The sequence below is a fragment of the Manis javanica genome, chromosome 8 (genome assembly GCF_040802235.1).
Source record: "Manis javanica isolate MJ-LG chromosome 8, MJ_LKY, whole genome shotgun sequence".
In the NCBI taxonomy this organism is placed as follows: Eukaryota; Metazoa; Chordata; class Mammalia; order Pholidota; family Manidae; genus Manis; species Manis javanica.
Window position 1 is genome coordinate 95108725 of NC_133163.1, and position 19158 is coordinate 95127882.

Consider the following 19158-nt stretch of genomic DNA (forward strand, 5'->3'; position numbering starts at 1 on the left):
CTCAATGCCACTGATCCTCACTTTCCTTTTATCTGCAAAGGACATGATAATTGCGTGAGGATTAGGGGATATGATGGATATGAACAGAATCTGAAGACTAAAATGCTTACAATGGCAGGTGCCAAATGAAGCCACATGTGTTTAAGAAGTATGGAGTTTAGCTGGTGACAGCTTTGCAGAATGGAATCAATTAACTTTGCACAAAAGACAGCAGGCTCCGTGGAGGAGGTAGACCAGAGCTGGGCAGGATTTGAACAGATGAAGGGAAGGAGTGAAAGGTCCTTCCCAGCTGGGAGGCTAGCATGGACTGAGTGAAGGCATTGAGGTGGGAATGAGCATACCTTAATGAAGGGGAGGGTTGGTGGTGGAGTAGAGTAGGAAATAAAGTTAGATGAGGAGGGAGGGAGATATTGCAAAGGTAGAGTTTAAATGATAATTTAAAAAACTGTACTACCTTGTATGCATCACATCCTTACTTTTGTTTTAAGTTATCTGTTAATGCACTTTCCTCCCCTACCAGAGTGTCGGCTCCTGAAGCAGACATTGTTGAGCACCTCATGGGGGCCAGGTAGTTTGCTAGGAACCAAAGGTACAGAGGTGAGGCTGTCACAACAAGCCTCCTCTCAGACTTGGGTGGAGTATGCCAGATTTAAACTTGCATTTTAAGCATTACACCATAAAATCAGAATTCTGTAGGGGAGCAGGGTGTTCCCATCACTTAACACAGAGCCTTTCATGTGGCAGAAGCTGAACAAATGTTGAAATGAATAAACATCATTTTTCTTGTTTTATTTTTATATAGCTATAATTGTGGTATATACAGTTTTATATCCTTATTTTTTTACTTAACATTGCATAATTTCCCCATTTTTATTATGTGAACTTAATTTTCTTCCAACTTAAAAAAATTTTTCATACCTTCAGAAAAGTTCAAAGAAGGTACAGTGGAAGTCTGTATACCCTTCACCTAGATTCACTACTTTTTAATATTTTGCCATGTTCACTCTATCCCTTTCTCTTTTTTCCCCTTAACCATGTGATGCAAGTTGCAAATATCATGATACTTAAGCTGTAAATACTTCAGCAGCTATTTCCTAAAGATAAGGAGTTCTTCTACAGAGCTATGAAGCCATTATCACCATAGTATTGTCTATTATACAGTCCATATTAAATTTTTCCATTTCCCCCCCAAAGTGTCACATATATATATAATACATATATATATTGTGTGTATATATGTATATATTTGTCTTAATTCAGGATTTAATCAAGGGCTCCCCCCTTGTATTTGTCTGTTAAGGTTCTTTAGTCTTTTTTAATCTTGAACAATTCCTCATTTTTTTGTTTCTAGTTTGTTTTTCACAACATTGATTGTTTTGAAGTGTCCAAGGCTGTCATCATGTAAACTATTCCAAATTCTGGATTCTTCCAGTTTCCTTATAATTAGATTCAGGTTAAATATTTTTGCAAAGATCACTACATGGAGGATATTGTGGACTTTGCAGTATGTCACAGTGACAGGCCAATAGTACACATTTATCCCTTTATTGGGGATGCTAGGCTTGATCACTTGGTTAAATTGGCATCCATCAGATCCCTCCACTTTACAATTTAAAGTAAGCTGTGGTGTGATATCCTAAGAGCTTTGACTATTTGCTCCCAAGAATGTTTTACCCAGTTGTTTTAGCTTCCATTGATGATCTATGTTTACATTTGATATTACACCGGAAATTGCAAAATGGTGGCTCTCTAATTCTGCCATTTGTTCTGCATTTATTATCTGTTACTCTTCTGTATAGAAGAGCTCCTTCTTCTCCTCCTCCTTTTCTTCTTTCTTCTTCTCCATCCTCTTCCTCATCTTGCTCTTCCCCAACCTCTTTCTTCCACCTCCTCCTCCTTCTTCCCCTCTCTCTTACCCTATGGGCTCAAAAATTGCTTTTTTAATTCCATGTGATATAATCCATTACCACCATTTTTTGATGCTCAAATTGCCCCAATTTGGCCAATAGAGTCAAGAGGCTTCGATGTCCTTTTGACTTGGTCCTATCAATATTTTAGTAGTTACTTGTTTCCTCACACAAGATATTCCACACTCAACTTGTATTTTCCCTGCTGTAGTCATTTCTTTAAGGGAATCAATCTTACTCCATTTAGTTGGAAATGGCATTTAAAAGTTGACAACTATTTGTGTACTTTTGATACATTAAAAATGACTACTTAATATATCATCAAATAAAAATACTGTAGCTTAGTTCAGCATTGCTTTATTTGTTGAACATTTAGGCTCGTTCCATTCTCCACCCTTTTATATAACTCTGGAATGAACATCATTATACAGATAACTTTTCCAAGTTTACGATGGATTGTTTCCTTTGGTAAGATCCCCAAAGGTGGAATTATTGGGGCACAGAGTATATATATTTTTTGACTTTTGATACACATTGCCCAGTTGCTTTCATGGAAGGTTTTAAATGTCAACAATGACTTCTAAGTGTCAAACCCAATAGTTTTGTCTCATTTGTCTTTCTTCTTTGCAGCACCTGAATCTGCTGATCTCCTCCATCCTCAAAAGCTTCTTCTCCCAAACTTTCCTTACAATGTCACTGTTCTGGTTTTCATCCTTTCTCTCAGGCCATATCCTCTTTTCTCCCCTCAAGCTCCCAAATTTGAGCATGTCCCAAGGCCTAGGCCTTAACCCTCACTTTTCACACTGGGTACTGAATGGGGTGTCTTCACTTCCATTTGCCTAACTTTGGATGCTCAGTCCTGTCCTGAGCTCTGATCCCTTATGGGTTTTGCCTTGTTTTGAGACTGGTCCTTGCCTTTTGTCTCCAGCCTTGCCTTGGGCCCATATCTGTCCACAACCTTGAAAGGACAATCATGTCCTAGTACAATTACATATGCACTCTGTTCTTTGAGATTCTTTGAGATGTAGATGGAGTTTTTCATTTGGTCCAGGTTTTCTATTTGTCTGATACGAAAATAACATGAACCATGTTGAAAGAATACAACTTAAGATGCAACCCTAAAACAAACTGAGGCATTTCATTCATTTATAGACTCCATAAGAGATCCCTGTCCAAATATTTATGGAGAGGCTATATGTTTGGAACATAAACATAGCAAGATTCAGTTCTGCCTTTGATTAACTTGAATTTTCTAACTTTAATGGTTTGTGACTTAAGTTGGATCCTGACAATAAGATAAGGGAGAGAGGAAAGTGGAGGGTCTACAAAGTGGACTACCGAGTCAAATCCCTCTTTCCAGTTTCAAATCCAGGATGCTTCCCTATCCTTGCAACCTGAAATCAAAATAGGGCTTCTTCCGAAGAGAGCCTAGGCTCTCATCCAATGGCTTACATCAGCACAGTAGGGAATCCCTTTTCCCTATCTTGCAGACTCAACCGTCTCCCACCCTTCCCAGCCAGGGAGAAAAAAGACAGGATCTAGGTGGGTGGATATTCCTTCCAGATTTGTGTACCCTTCCCCATAAAGGGTGATTGCCTACCAGTGCAATTTAGCCTCCCAAGTTGTGACTTCTGAGGGACAGGGAGAGGAGGGGAAAAGGTCATTTGTATTATGCAAGAATCAGCAGAAATGTATTTTTATACATTTATACATGTTTAAATGTTTGTTTATACAAGGACTGTCATGGAAAGATATACTGGAAACTAACAGTAATTGGTGGATGGGGTGAAGGATGAGAGTGAGACATTTACTTTCACCCGGAGATGCGTACGTATTCTCTGTTGAAAAATGAACTCATTTAAAAAATGCCTAAGAAGGAAAAAAAACTCAAGGTCATGGGGAGAGCAGTTTTGCTGGTGTAGGAGAATGATTCAGACAACGATTTTCTGTTTTTTTTTTCGGGAGGGAAGGGATTATAACTGATCTGAAGCTATATTCAGAACATTAAGAGAGAAATTCTGTAGACTGCGATGTTAAGGGCGGCTTAATTTCCTGAAGTGGAGAGATGCAGCCGTTTATTTCAGGGAAGTGCGTTTATAATAGGTAAAAAATGTCATTGACTCGAAGGGTGGAAGACTCTATAAAAGCAGTAGTCCCTTGCCGTGCCATTGTTCCCACAATGCCGTGACTCGGATTCGAACCGAGGTTGCTGCGGCCACAACGCAGAGTACTAACCACTATACGATCACGGCGCGCTACCGGAGACCTGCGATGGTAGACTGCTTATTTTCTCCTGCAAGAGGTATTGGCCTTCCCAATCCGCACGTTACCACAGAGCCGGCCCACCTATGGGGCGGGGTTCCAGCCCAAGGATGAGTCTGAAAATGAGCAGCTTCATCGCACTGTCGCTCGCTGCTCGGGTTCTCTCACCTTCGGGTCCATAAACCACCAGAGGTGTGATGATGCAAGGGGAGAAGTCTGGTTTTCCTTGTCCATCACTGCTCCCACCCTCCTGGCGACTAGAACCAGGCTGAGTACACAGTATGCAGTGCCTTTTTTTGCTAAACTGAGAACCTGCCACGGTTCTAACAAGTGAATCTAAAGTGACCGACCACCCGCCTCTCCAGTGTCATCTGCTCTGATCACCGCTCCCTCTGGCTCGCAGAATCGCCAGAAGGCTATTGCTAAACATGAATCGAAACCTTTCACTTCTCCACCTCTCATCCGACTCCCAAAACTGCAGGAAATTCGTCGATCTATTCCAATTCATTATTTGGACCTCCCTCAGTGTCGCTTCCCACTCCCTAATCACTTGGATTCATTCACTCAACAGGTCCTTGATAAGCGCCTATTATCTGTCAGGCAGGGGCCTTTAAGGGGTCCTGGGGGTGGAACGATTGATTTACAAAGAGGATGGTAGTTCCTAGTACATACCTCATTCATGCCTTTGCGCGCAATTGACAAATTCTCTCTCTGTTTTAAGAGCTACTTCAAAGGCCACCTCCTTTGCAAAGCCTTCTCTTCTTATTGGGAGTCCGTTTCCAGTGATGCCATGGCAATTCGTACTTGTCTACTACAGCACTTACCAGCCTTTGGATTATTCTGGACTTTGTCCCCAAAGAACAATAACGCGAGTAATCGGAAGCCTACATTCTTTACAAGTCCAATTTAGCCAGAGCTGGAGTAAAAATCGTTTCCAACTGTCACAATGGGATCGAGACTCATTTTCGAGAATGTAACAGACTCGAGATTAAAATGGAGGACAGTGAAAAAAGGGCAGACCCCCTGCCGTGTTATTGCTCTCGCAATGCCGTGACTCGGATTCGAACCGAGGTTGCTGCGGCCACAACGCAGAGTACTAACCACTATACGATCACGGCGAGCTACTGGGGACTCGAAATTTCGGCTTTTTGCCTGAGGTCTTCTCTGTTGAAAGCCCCGCCCCCCCCCCCCCCCCTTGACTTGTCATTCTCTGTCATTTGTTTGTTCCCGCCCATCTCTAACCGCGCCGTTCTGAGAGTGCACGCAGGCGTACTGGTCACCGCTCTCTTAATTTTAGTCCGCACTCCGGCGCCGGCCAAATCCAGCAGCTCGGGGTTCCTTTTCCCTGCGCCTCAAATGAAGTTTTACGGGTAGGATGGAACTGAATTTTCCGTCTTGTAGAATTTAAGAGCCCCATGCCCAACCAGAGTCTGTTCAGATAGCGTGAGGGCCAGGGCGTGGTGTGTGCGAGAGGGACCCAGGGCCACCATTCGGGCGATCCTGGTGCCTCACATACTTTCAAGCTACGTGAGAGTCCTGCCTCCCAGGAATCCTTTAGTTTGCAAAGCACTTTTAAGTCCTTTTTTCTACAATCAGTGAGAACGACCAGCGGAGACCAAATGGGGAGTCCATGGTGGCCCCATTCCTCTTCAGGGTCAGTGTGAGGGTCGTTGGCTCGACAGTGAGCAATTTCGGAAGACCAGAACGGATGCTGTCTAGAAGAGAAGAACCATACTCGGCAGGCTATTCCCATGGCGTTCCGGTAGCTCGCCGTGATCGTATAGTGGTTAGTACTCTGCGTTGTGGCCGCAGCAACCTCGGTTCGAATCCGAGTCACGGCATTGTGGGAACAATGGCACGGCAAGAGGCGCCTTTTTTAGGTCTGAAAAACCACATTCTCCTCTGTGCTGATCCTTGGTTGCTGTATAGCAGATTCTAGGTTAACTCGAAATAAGAACGCAGCAAAAAGCCCTGGGGGAACCTTGGGACTGTACTTTCTCTTCTGTTTCTCCATCTTCCAGTGAACCAGCTAACTGCATCTTCCGTGGTGTGGTGGTTTAATTTTAGGACGTTATTCTGTGTGGTACCCTTCCTCATTTGGCCCCATCAATGGTCAAATCATATACTGGGTCCTCTAAAAAAAGCTCACCCGGGCTAAAAACTTCAATTCTTTGGAGTGTAGGGATTATAGGAACATTTACTAAGGGTTATTAGAATGCAGAATAGACAATACTGTGAACCTGGTTCAAATACTGAGACAAGTGAAAAATGTGACCGCACTGGCGGCACTGGTTCTTGTAGCCACTTGGAGAGATTCTAATAGATGTTTGTGACCTCTATCCATCTCCCCAACCTCAGGGGTGAGAGGGAATTTTCTCCTGCAGAGTTTTTTCTTACTCTTCATCAGGTTTAAAGCAAATTTTATCTGTTAGTTTGTTTTAGGCGCGCTTAAAAAATCCAAACTCAACAAATTCGGGTCTGTCATTTGACGTTTGGCAAAATGGAAATGAATTTAGATTCCGCTCTCAGGTGGCTGGTCGCCGCTGTGTCACTGACAAGGTGGGAATCAGTTAGGACTTATTGAGGAATAGACTCTCCAGATCCTTCCAGGGAACCTGGGGTTGGCAAAGCAAGTCTAGAAGCATTCCTGGGAGAGATGGACATCGCAAAGGGATTGTGTCCCCCTTTACCGACAATCCATCAGCAAAGACTGAGTGAAGTGAGTGTTAAGAGCAAGACATCTGCGGGCTGTAATTTCCCCAGGTCTCCCCGTTCCCAGTTCCCTAAGTTTGTTGAGTTTAAAGTAACACACAGGACAACTCAGACCAGGAGAGAACAGAATGCAGGAGGGTGAGCCTAAGAACTTGCCACCCTTTCCAGCTAGAGGTCTGACATTTTTCTACATTATTTACACCAGGGAAGAGGCAGGAGATGTAAGAGCTCTCTGTTTGCACATTCCAGCGCCAGCTGTTTCTTGTCTTGGTTGGATTTGTTACTTTCTGCAGGTTTCCACTCTCCACTCTAAATCACTTACTAAGTCCTATTTAAGTTTTCCTTAAATAAAATAGTATAATGGGAATATGACATCATGAAATCAACTCCTTAAAAATGAACACAGTGGAACTTAAGCATCTAAATGAGTTCTGTGTTTCAAAGCAGGCTTTCTGCTTTTTCTGACCAGTTGCCCAAAACATTTTTGGAACTCTTGTTTGGAGATTACTTTCAGGGCTAATTTATAAGCCATATGAGTAAATCCATCTCAGTATTTATAGTCACATTTTAAATTGAAATGATTTTTGGCTGCTTCTAAATCCACCTTTGAAGAAAAAGATGTCACCACAGAGTTTTTAAGGTGTACCAACCTTCACCAACAAACCCAAAAATGTTTTAAGTAACATTCCAGCAAAATATTTTTTGGTTTAAGTGTGTAGACTTTTAAGGGGCAAACCTTGAAAGGGACAAGTATAATTTATAAGACTTTATAAGTCTATAATTTATAACACTCAGTCTGTTTGCTTAAACAGTTGGCCCCACAGCTTCCTGTCACACCTGGTGCATTTGGGAGCTGCTGCTGTTGGCAGGTCACAGGGGAACAGATCAGATCTGCAGCCTTGCTGTCACCTGGAAGCTGGTTCGAAATTTAGCATCTTGGTCTGCAACCCAGAACAACTGGATTAGAATCTTCATTTTAACAAGATCTTCCCCAGGTGACTCATCTGCACATTAAAGTTTGAGAAGAGCTGTTCTAGTCTAGAGGAAGTGGCTGGCTGTAATGGAGTCCTTCACTGTTCACCTTATGAGTACTTGGGGTTACCAGCAGGTACCCCAAGTCTATTGGGCCTTATCGATGGGGGTGACAGGTTTTGAGGATGAAAAGGTGGAGAGAAGGTAGAGATCCTGGTTCACCCAGGAGCCCATGTTTGGGGGCTTGTAGGGAGGCGGCAGTGTCGCTGGACTTCCTCTGGGAGGTGCTGCAGCCCAGGAAGTGGATGTGTTATGCTGAGGCTGGGTAAGACTCAAGACCACACCACTTTACACTTAACCCCTGTAACAGAGGGTCCATTCCTTAAGGATTCTCTAGATATTATGAACGTATTCATTCATTCATTCACTGTTCATTCAGTACACTAACATCTTCTAGCTCTTAAAGTGCTGTACATCATGGGGAGCTGCAAAGTTATATGATATGTCTTGCCTACAGTAATGAGTTTTTCCAGCTGGAAGAAAATACTAGCCCACAGGCAACAATCAGAAAAGAACACAAGACATTCTCCACAGAAGAGCTGACATAAGCGTCCAGCAGAATTGTAAAATAACTGAAGTTTATTTTCAGCACTTTCAGTCCCCATCATTCTGACGCTCTTCCACCTCTTTGTGTTGTCCTTATTCCCTGCATTCTCATTCATTCAATAAACAATATTTATTGAGGGCCTACTATGTGCCAGGTACTGTTCTAGGTTCTAGGGCTATAATAATGAATAAGATAGATGTGTTGCTCTCATACATCTACATTTTAGTGCAGGAGTCAGAAAGGAAAGTTAAAACATAAATAAGAGAATTTGGGTCAATGGAAAATAATGTAATACAATGTCCTCCTGTTCTTTGCCTATTGCCCACCCTTCTATCCCCTCAGCTCCTTTGTCTGTACAAAGTATGATGATTGGTAATAGCAAGGGTTGCCTTTTAATAGGGATTGAAGTTTTACACTTAAGTGATAAATTCTAACCCAGAGTGGCCCAGATGTAGTATAAAAAGCCTTCAGATATGAGGCAGTCTTGTGTGGGCAGGGTGAGGAGGACTCGGTGACCTGCATGGACCCACAGTATAATCCATACACCTAGGTGGATGCTGAGGGCCAATGAGCAGGACCAAAACACCACAGGTAGGCCAAGAACTTGCCAAGGATACCAGGAAAACAAAGCACCCATCCAAAAGTAAGAAAAAATTTTGGGGGAATGAAAAGCACTGAAGGGATAATTTCAGGCAAGAAAAAAAACAAACAGAACTTGGTTTGGAAATAATAAATTATAAGTAAGTACTGAAAAGTTTTCAATTATATATAGAAGACATTAGAATTTTTTCAGTGCTTAAGACCTTGAGAAGCTAATCTAGCCCTGTTGATGCATTAAAACAGTGCCCTGGATCAAAGATGTGATACACCCCCCCCCCCAGGGAAGAAAGGGGGAGAGATCCTAAATTAAGATTATATTTCTTAATTTCTTATGTACCCAGTGGAACATATTCAAACAGAAAATAAATACTAAGAAAAAGAAAGTTGCATTTCTTGTGTATTCTTGGGTTTGTCAACTGAGATGTACACCTAATACATAGGCTGAGTGACTATAGCTAGCACAGAAATTGACATGTGCTAAGTGCTCAGTATGCACTAATTGGTCTCTTGCTTCCAGGTACTTCTCACTAAACCCATGAAAAGAAACCATGGGGAGATTTTGCAGGACTATTCCTGTCATGAAGCCTAAAACTCATTTCTGAGTCAGGAAGAATGCAGGAGCTGCCTCCCAGAAGAAAAGATTTAAATTGAGTGGTTTCCAAACATTATTCTAGAACTGATAAATGGGGATGAACTTTTCATGATGGAATGAGAAAAAATAAATTTAGTGTGGTAAGCTTTTCAAAAGGCTAAATGTATTTAATTCAAAGAACTTTAAGGCTGAGATTATGTCCTTCCAACTTTGAGGTATTAAAGTGACTTCTCTTTTATAAAATGATAGAGAAAGTAGGTGATCATTTTTAAAAACATCTTTATTTGGAAAAATTACAAACTGGCAATCCTATATTGATCTCCAAAATTATTTTTGGAATTTAAAATCTAAAGTTACAATGCTTACTACAGAGCCCAGAGAACAAAGCATCAGTCTGAGAAGAAATGCCCCTGGGTTTGTAGGAAAATTTAGCCCCCTGGTCTGGTTGGTGAGGTTAAGGTGTGGGGACTAACCTGATGTTGGAAGTGGACTCTTCCCTCATATCACACCCATAGTTGTTTCCTCTTTACCTCAGAGGTAGAGTGGATGGACAGGTTGGATGAAGGAAATGTATGTGGGGCTTGAGAGGAAGCTCTAATATTAATGGTATTTTCTAGAGTCGTGGTAGTCAAAAAAGTATGAAAAGAAATTTATCCATGTTGCCCTAATGTCATGGTTAGCATTGAGAATCTGACATGATAACATAGTACGCAAATTTCAAATGTAATTTTAAGTTAAAAGGCGAGAGACTCATGTAAAAATTGCAACAAATTGACTTCACTTTTTTATTATTTTCAACTTTCTCTTAAATTTTTGAGTCAAAATATTTCTGTCATGACTCCTCTTTGGTTTCCTGGCCTCATCTTGAATCTAGATGACTTCCTTTGTTACCATATCATTAGAGGCTAAAAACTTTTCCCCTTAATTTTCTTTAGATCAAATACCCTATAAGAACTTGCGGTGGTTTTAAAACACATTCCCAAATTCTTTGGTACCCCTTCCTGGAGTGAGGGCAGACTTCCTGACTTCTTCAAATGAAAAGGATATAGTAGAAGTGATGGTGGGTTACTTCTGATAGGAGGTCATAAAGTGCATTGCGACTTCCTCTGTTCTCTTTCTTGGATCACTAGATCCAGAGAAAGCCAGCTGCCATGTCATGAGGACAGTCAAAGAAGCGCACGGAGTGACCCATGATGTGGGGAATTGAAGCCTCCTGTCAGTCATCGTCAGGGTGATGAGCCAATAGCTATGTAAGGGAGCCTTCTTGGAAGCGGATCCTGTAGCCTCCTTCAGATGACTACAGCCCCAGCTGACATCTTGACTGAAATTCCATGAGAAACTCTGAACCAAAGACCCTCAGTTAAGTCACTTCCAAATTATTGAGTTAAGAAATTGTGAGATAATAATTGTTGTCTTAAGCTACTAAGTTTTCAGGTAATTTTTTACACTGTGATAAATGATACAGATTTTGTTATCAGAAGTATGATGCTGCTATTACAAAAACAAAATGTGAAAGTGGCTTTGGAACTCAGCAGACACTGGAATAAATTTTGAGCGGGTTAGTGCCTGTCTCTTGTTCTCCAAATTTCACACAAGTACTGCTCATCTGTGGAATCTAATATGGAAAATGGTTGTCAAAGGATTCTAAATGTTTTATAGACTTCCTAACCTTTTTGGGGGAACACGGAATGATGCTGAGCTGCCAATAGAGAGTCTGGTGCAGCTCATTGTTTCAGGTACTCAGCATCCATTTTACCCACAGTTAATTTCCAAAAAACCATAGCAACAGCATAATGCTTTCACCTAATGCTCTGTGACTTCCTCTTGTACAAACGAAGATCCTTACCATCCTATCAGTCTTACTTTTCCCGAAGTCTTATCAGTCATTTCTCTTGACTTTACGACGGTCATTCTTTCTCTTTCTTCAGTCACAATCCGCTTTCGATATCCTGTAACATAAAAACCAAAATAAAAGGTTAATTACCATCTGTTCGCCCCATATGAAATGGTACAGGAAAGGGAAGAAGGAGAAGAAATTATCAAACGTACGCAAAATAAACCAAGGAAAAAATATGCCTAGCTACAAAATTCTCGTCTTAATTGATGATGAGGCAGTAGTTGGAGTTTATAATTTCCTTCTTCCTCAACCCAAATCACATTTCAGCACTTCAGCTACACATGGTTCTTTATCTGACGGTGTGGGGTAAAACTGCATTCTTTCTAGAATCTCTCGCCGGGCCTTAGTCCATTTATATGTCAACAGGTGTTTCTTCCCGCAGCCTCTGCGATAAGGAGCGGAGAGAGGCTCTTCTCTCCTCCCCTCTGTTGCGTAATTGGCCTGGCACCTGTCAGTCCCTGGGGATCCGCCCGCGGAGGTCCTCCCGGAAGAGGAGGGGGCGGAGGCCGGTGCGCGCTGGATTGGCTGAGACGGGGAGCAAGAGCTGTGGTCAGAGGAGACGAATGGAAATGGGCCCCACGGTTGAGCAATGAACGGATTACTCCTAATCTGGCCTTTCCTTGGACTGATTTCAGTCACACCGGTTTATTTGCCCGCTTCAGGAACAGGCTTCCTCCCCGGAGCCACAGATGGTGTGACTCAAACCTTCACTCTTAAGTGTGTGAACCATTAGTGGTCCTGACTGCACCATATTGCTGTAGTCTTCCAGTAACTTTTACCACGAGACACCAAAATCCTACAAGTCACCATATCCACTGTAAGTAAATTCACGGAGGAGCTGCTCTCCTCTCCGTGATGGAGCGATGTAATCGACCTGCTGCCAGGTGACTGGATAGTGCTGCTAACCTTTGATCCTCAATCCATTCTCAAAGTCACTTCTTGAGACAGTCTAGACTTAGCTGAACCACTAGTGAGCACTGTGCAGTCAAAAGGCTAAAGAATGATACTACAGACTCAGCATTAGTCTCTGCTATTGGCAGATTTGTTGGGGAGAAAGTCTGTTCACACAGGGAGGTCAGAGTGAGACATGAAACCAAAGTTAAGAAGGCAAAGTAAATTTTATTTCGCTCTGTATGGCAGAGTGGGCCTGCCTAACGTTAGGCAGGAAGTTTACTCTGCGGCTTCTTTTATGGGGTTATTGTCAGGAAAGAGAAGTCCTTGACTGAAGATCTTTGGCCCTGGAGACCTGGTCTAATTTGTAAAAAGAAGACTTGGGCTGCTCTGATGATTTGTGTGCCTCTTCTGATTTTTTTTTTTTTTTTCTTATCTGGAGAGTGTGCTTGGAGACTTCTCATCTGGGTATGTTGTTTTTTCATCTGGGGAGTGTTTGGATATTCCAAGTAACTCCTGGTCCTTGAAACTTCAACTAATTAACTCTGTCTGGCTCTCTGGTTTTATCTGGTTAACTCTTTCAGTCCCTTTTAGTGGGATTTACTAGCTTTATTGTCCCTCCACCTGCTTATGTCTACCTTTCTGCCTAACAGATTTAGCACTGGCCAGTGGAAGAGGCCAGTTTAGCCTTGGTGAGAAGTTGCAGTTGCAGAGCTCATGCATAACTTCCATCCCTGCCCATGGCCACTTTGTGCGTGGGTCCATGGAGCAAGCACTGGTGTCACTGAGGAAACAGACTGAAAGATATCCAGTCTCCTGCCAGTAGCTCCCATTTGGCTAAACCCAACCAGAAACCACAGGGCAAGGCAGCCTATGAGGCAGCCCATGCGAGTCAGAGAAGGATGGAGAAAGACACAGAGATCTGGAGGAGGAGACAAAAGCTACCCATACTCTTGACTGTGGTGCCTCAAGTAAGATCTCTGCTTACCAGGACTAGACTTTTTGCAATGAAGACTTTTGTAGACACTTATCTTAAATCTAGGGAGATCATGACCAATCAGCCAGTGACAAGGATGCCTGTATCTCAAACCATTCTGATTACCACACAAGCTCTGTGTCCCATTTCCATAACCATGAGCATACTCTTTGGCATTTACATGTTGCCATTTAGCCCCTTGCCACTCTGAGATCCCATTGAGATCAAGGAGCCTAGAAAAATGCCTGGCACATACTGTATGCTCAATAAATACTTGTTGACTGCATAAGGACCTTATGAGGTAGATACTGTTATCTGCTCTTTATATATTTTGTTAGAGTCAACTGGCTTACCTTTCTGGATATATTTTATCATTTCTCTCTTCCAGATTTTAGAATGATTCCCTAATGCTTAATACCACAATCAGAAATATTACTTCAAGCCCAGGAAGTTTAATTGTTGGGTAGACTAAGCATCAACTCATGGAAGCAGCAGCATCTGCAATGTTCTTTCTGCCTCCATCTCAGAAGCTGTATTTTTCAGCAGTGAAGAGTGTGAATTTTTTCACCTGTCTGACAAGATAAGAACTCAGAGATGTGAAACGGTGTCAGGGAAGCAAACTCAAGACTGAGGGAATCCAGAGACTTGGGCTGCATCCTGGTTCTGCCCTTTGGGGTACTGTATTAGTTTTCTCAGGCTGTTGTGACAAATTACCACAAATGGGTGGCTTAAACAACAGAATTTTGTTCTCTTACAGTTCTAGAGGCTAAAAGTTCAAAATCAAGGTATTGGCAGAATTGCACTCCCTCCAAAGGCTCTAGGGGAGAAACCTTCCTTGTCTCTCAGTTTCTGGTGACTCCAGACATTCCTTGACCAGTGGCTTGCCTAATTCCAGCTATGTCTCCATCCTCACATTGCATTGTGTCTCTTCTATGTCTCCAATCTCCCTTCTGCCTTTCTCTGACAAGGCCATCTGTCATTGGATTTACAGCCTATCCCTAAATCTCAAGAGTCATCTTAATTACATCTGCAAAGACACTTTTTCCAAATAAGATCGCATTCAAGGCTCCAGATGTTGGGACTTGGACATCTTTTTCGGGGCCCACTATAGGCACACTGAGTCCTATCCTTCTCTGGGCCTCAGTTTCCCTATCTGTAAAATGAAGGATTTGGACTGGATGAATCCCTAAACATTTTATAAATCTCCTAATCTTTAGTGCATCTAATCAAGGTTCTATAAATAATATTACCACACCCAAAGCAGTTCTAGGAGACAGCTAACAATCAAGCACTACAAATTCCCCAAAGCATAGCTCCACAATGCAGACAAGAGGCCCTGCTACTGACTTCTGTGCTGTGTTTGTAAACCTACTTTCAGCCTGGCTTAGTATCAGGAAACTGAAGCTGGCTCTAATTTAATAAGTTGCCTCAATAGCTCACAACAACATGCCCCCCACCAATTTTCACCTTAATTAATGATTTAATTAAAAGTTGTCCAGAATAAAATTGTTTTCTTCCTGACAGCTGAATTTTGCAAATCTCTATCCTTATATATATTGCCAGTTTCATTCTACTTAATTTGCTTGGATCTCAGAAGGCCACAGGAGAGATTTCATGACTCTTGAAAATAAATTTTTTTAATGCTTTATTTGTATATAAACCTCATTTGTAAGTTATTTAGATACATACGAGTGGCTATTTTAGTAGGAGAATCTCCCAGTAATTTTTAATGTTCTCTAAAGAAAAAGTTGAGTCTGTGCTGAGTGATATAGGAGACTGCTCTCCTGGAAACCAACAAGGCAGTGAAGGATCAGCCATTTAGACAACAGAGCACCTTGAAAGTCTATAGAAAAGCTGGTGACCCACCTAAAAACATTCCCAAGATGATACAGAGGCCCAACATTTTAATGAGGCAGAAGGTTAAGAGTGGGCAATACACTAAGAATATGTCTGATAACACTTCCTAACAGTTTCATAGAAAAACCCTTGTTTCTAATGATCTCTTTCAGCTCCCTCTTCCAAGCAGTAGCTGTGTATCTGTCTGGAAAGGGTAATAGTTTTGTGATTAACATCCAGCACTGTGGCCACCTGAAGGCATGGCAGTAATACAGGTACAGTTGTCCGTCAACAGAGTTCTCCCCTTCCTCTGGCCACTCACTGCCACATCCCCTCCCTCCAGCCTGTTCTGCCACAGCCCCCTTCTTTTACTCTCTCTTCAGGCAGCTCTCCCCTCTCTAGGCCCACCTCCCACATCTAACTGTCTAATCAGGTACTCTAACCCTAGGGCCCTGTTCTGTGATTTCCAAGATAAACAGTTAATCATTTAAGGTTTTATTTTAAATGCTTTATAGTTGTTTATTAACCTTTGCTAAGGTTTACGCTGTGCCAGCATGGAGTGCTTTATTGTACTTCCTTATCTTCTGGGACACGGGGGAGAAACTATGAAGTCAGAAAACCTGGTTTGCTGATTTTGGCTTCACACTTTTGTAGACACCAGCACTGCTTCCTTAGTTTTCCTGCCCAGCCCTCTTAAACCTTCTTTCCTCCCACTGAACATATCTTTTTATCCAAATCCCCTCAGAGGGAGCCTGCTAAGTTGTTGAAGGGTGTTAAAATAGTATCCTCTTACAACAAAGTAACCGTCATTTTAATGAAGACATCTTAAGCCCATCTCCTTTATGCTGAGACCCTGACATCAAGACAGATCAAGAAAGAAGATTCTCTGGTACCACCAGGGCCTCGTGATAACACCCAGATCGTCCAAGCACTCTTGCCCACAGTCTATCTCATTTGTGATACAATATCTGAGATGTGGATAGGAACAATGGAGTGTGAGGAAAATCAGTTTTGTGTCCATTTGTGTAGAATAAAAGATATATAATAGGAAGAAATTTGACTTGGGTGAGAGTGGGCCAATCTGCTCATTTGAACCTCTCTGAGTGTAAATCTTGAAGCATTCTAGAGAAGCAGGTATATTTTTTGGGTCAGATTGCCATAATAAAATACCACTGAGTGGCTTAAACAACAAATTTATCTTCTCATAGTTTTGGAAAGTCCAGGACCAAGGTGCTGGACAGTTTGTTTTCTGATGAAGACAGAAATGGCTGCCTTCTTGCTTTGTCCTCACATGGTAGAGAGCGGGAGCTGGCCACTCTGATTTCTGTTCTTATAAGGACACTAACCCTATTGGATTAAGGCCTTGCCCTTATCGCTTCACTTAACCTTAATTACTTCCTTACTATACATTTAGTCATGTTGGATGTTAGGGGTTCAGCATGAATTTAGTGGTGGCTGGAGACCATAGCAATGGGAAGGCTTAATAGACCCCTTGCTCTGTACCCAGAAAGGTGGGGGCATGTCCGCCAGTGGTAGCACCAACGTTCTACTCTTCTGGAAGGAGGGGTGGAGTTTGGACCTCTAGGAGCTGCAAGAGGACCCCAGGTACAGGTATGGATGTTGGTGTCACACATTCTGCTGCCTAGGACCCATACACGCCTAGATCTTTCAGTACAAGAAGTCCTTTGCTCAGAAGCTCTGTCCAACACCTGTGGCCCACAGGTCTACAGCCTGGGGCCAACAGGTGTGTGATTTTGGGGTCCTGAGAAAGACCCCCTGGTCTCCAAAGTTTATTTATTCAACAAATTTTAAGGAGCCAGGAACTGATCTAGGCACTGGGGAAATGATCCTGAACAAGACTGCCTCTTCTACTTGCTCACCAATTACTAAAAGTCCTTTAACAGGGCACAGAAACTACATGGGTATTTTCTGACTTTGGTTCCCAGGAAGGCAGCCTCCTTTCCAGAAGACAGATTTTGATCAGGCCAGAGAGAGGAAGACAGAGGATGGAGAAAAGAGTAAAAAAAAAAAAGAGAGGGCATGCCCCCCCACCTGACCCAGGACGGACCTCGTCTCCTACTCTCAGACAGTCTGGACAGTGGTTTCCTTGGAAAGGATCAGATTGCGGCTGCTTGCAGAGGTGAAGAGAAGGGTGAAGTGAGGAAAGGCGGCCACCATTTTGTTCTGTTTCTCATTTGCAGGTTCCACTCTTTTACTCTTTAGTAGACCCTCCACTTGGAAGAGTTCTTGAGAACTTGGCCTGTGGACTGAACCACAGGCGGAGTTCTGTAGATTTCAAGGCCGGCGCCAGCCTGGCTGCCCTTCCCTACTGTCAGTTATCTTAGCTCATTTCAGGAGAACACTGAATTACACTTATCTTCATTGCAACACTGCTGACAGGAAGGCTCTTGCAGGAACTGGAGTAGCTTCCTGAGACATGTGAACTGAGGGGCTAAGTTAGTCTCCCAGATACAGCCCCCCTATCAGTGCCATCTGTGGCTTGAGGAGGGTCAGGGGATGAGTTTGGAAACTACTGACTGGGAGTTCATGACTTTACTTGGGAAAACAGCCAACTGTTCAGATTCATATCTAAGGTTTCCATTTAACAGCAAATGGGTAAGTTGTTTAACTTCTCTAAGCCCTAGGTTTTGTAGAATAGGGTTTTAAAAAGTAGTAGCTACCTCATGGGGGTTGGGAGAATTCAGTGAGATAATGCATAAAAGGCCCTTGGCCCAGAGCTTGGCACCAAGTCAGCTCTCACAAAACTAACTGTTATTATGAACAATAATTGAGTATTTTTGGAATCATGTTAGGACATGGTTTCCATGAGCGTTTTCTCCCCCTCCCTGCAGGCCTCAGTCAAGTTCCACTGAGCCTTGTGCTCTGACGCAGAGCTTGGCAAAGCCTCCTCCTTTGACCCTTCAACGTGGCTGGGGACTTCCTACCCTGCTCTCAGCCCAAGCCCAAGCCCAGGCCCCACCCTGCCGATTTACAGATGACCAGTCATCTGTCAGGAGCTGCTGAAGATACAGTGAAACACAAGGAACATGGCATGGTAGAGGGAGCACTGGACCTAAGCTTAGGGACAGAAAAAGAAGGGAGAGCCACAGCAAAGAGGAGAGCAAAAAAGAGACCATTCATTGAACATCTATATGTGCCTGGTAATGTGTCAAAGATGTTCATTTAATTATTTCATTTAATTTCACAGCTCTATGAAGATGTCCTTGTTATCATCCTTTTAAATATTAAATAGCTTGTCTCACGTTTTGCCTTGGGTAGGAAATGTTAGATTTGGGGGGGATACACAAATACCTCCATAGGGCTAGAGAGGACACAGATTGTCGCGTGAGCAGCTCTAGAGGGTGAGAGAGGGAAGAGGGACAGCAAGCTAGTTTTCACCCTGACCTCTGGGTTAAGCCTCAGGCACCCAGGTTTTTCTCCCTGCCCCAGGCTGGCTTGGCTCATTGTTGGCTCTGTAACCCAGGAAACAGGACAGCATTACTCTTAGGCTGCATTTTCTTAATTTGAACATGGGAAATACACTGATACTTGCTGTACTATCTCAGAGGGTTATTGCCATATAGATTCAATTCAACACCTTACCATAGTTCTTGTTCCAAGGAAGTTACAATACAGCTAAAAGGGGCAAAACATAAAGCATGTAGAAACAATATACATGTGACTCAAGTGTTAGCTATTGGGATATCCCCAAACTCCCATGGCCTGCTGGCCATCCTTTACTATTTAGATAAAATTGTCTTAATCCCCCATCTCCTATAAAAGGAGAATAATCATCATTCCCAATATTTCCAAGAACTCTTAGGGCCTTTCTCCTTGTCTTTGTCTCAATTTTCATGCTTCTGCTGCTGAATTTGCTAACTTTGCTGGGTAGGCTGTCTTTTTTTT

The 19158-nt window shown here is 42.7% G+C and overlaps 1 protein-coding gene, 1 long non-coding RNA gene and 3 other non-coding genes across 11 annotated transcripts in view; 2 read left to right on the plus strand and 3 right to left on the minus strand.

Annotated features, from left to right (window-relative positions):
* Positions 1 to 4087: 4087 nt before the first annotated feature.
* On the minus strand, positions 4088 to 4159 carry TRNAH-GUG (transfer RNA histidin (anticodon GUG)). The gene has a single exon. It is a non-coding gene; the product is annotated as a tRNA-His (tRNA).
* A 1056-nt stretch (positions 4160 to 5215) lies between these two features.
* On the minus strand, positions 5216 to 5287 carry TRNAH-GUG (transfer RNA histidin (anticodon GUG)). Its single transcript has one exon. It is a non-coding gene; the product is annotated as a tRNA-His (tRNA).
* A 651-nt stretch (positions 5288 to 5938) lies between these two features.
* Positions 5939 to 6010, plus strand: TRNAH-GUG (transfer RNA histidin (anticodon GUG)). Its single transcript has one exon. It is a non-coding gene; the product is annotated as a tRNA-His (tRNA).
* A 3904-nt stretch (positions 6011 to 9914) lies between these two features.
* The window catches only part of LOC108400252 (uncharacterized), an 80950-nt gene continuing 71706 nt past the window's right edge, over positions 9915 to 19158 (minus strand). For 3 of the 4 annotated variants that reach the window (XR_012120677.1, XR_001853842.3, XR_012120678.1), the window contains one exon: positions 9915 to 11601. This is a non-coding gene — a long non-coding RNA (uncharacterized lncRNA). Of the gene's footprint in view, positions 11602 to 11701; positions 16396 to 19158 lie in introns of those variants that run through there. The other variant, XR_012120679.1, reaches the window with a different exon arrangement.
* SLC28A2 (solute carrier family 28 member 2) overlaps positions 17686 to 19158 on the plus strand; it is a 54289-nt gene continuing 52816 nt past the window's right edge. Inside the window, exon 1 of one of the 4 annotated variants that reach the window (XR_012120676.1) lies at positions 17686 to 17868. Coding sequence is in view for 2 of the 4 variants with exons in the window: in XM_073211752.1 (XP_073067853.1) it covers positions 17865 to 17868 (4 nt within the window). In the remaining 2 variants the exon portion in view is untranslated. The remainder of the gene's footprint in view (positions 17869 to 19158) is intronic. The other 3 variants (XM_073211752.1, XM_037022124.2, XM_073211755.1) reach the window with 3 other exon arrangements.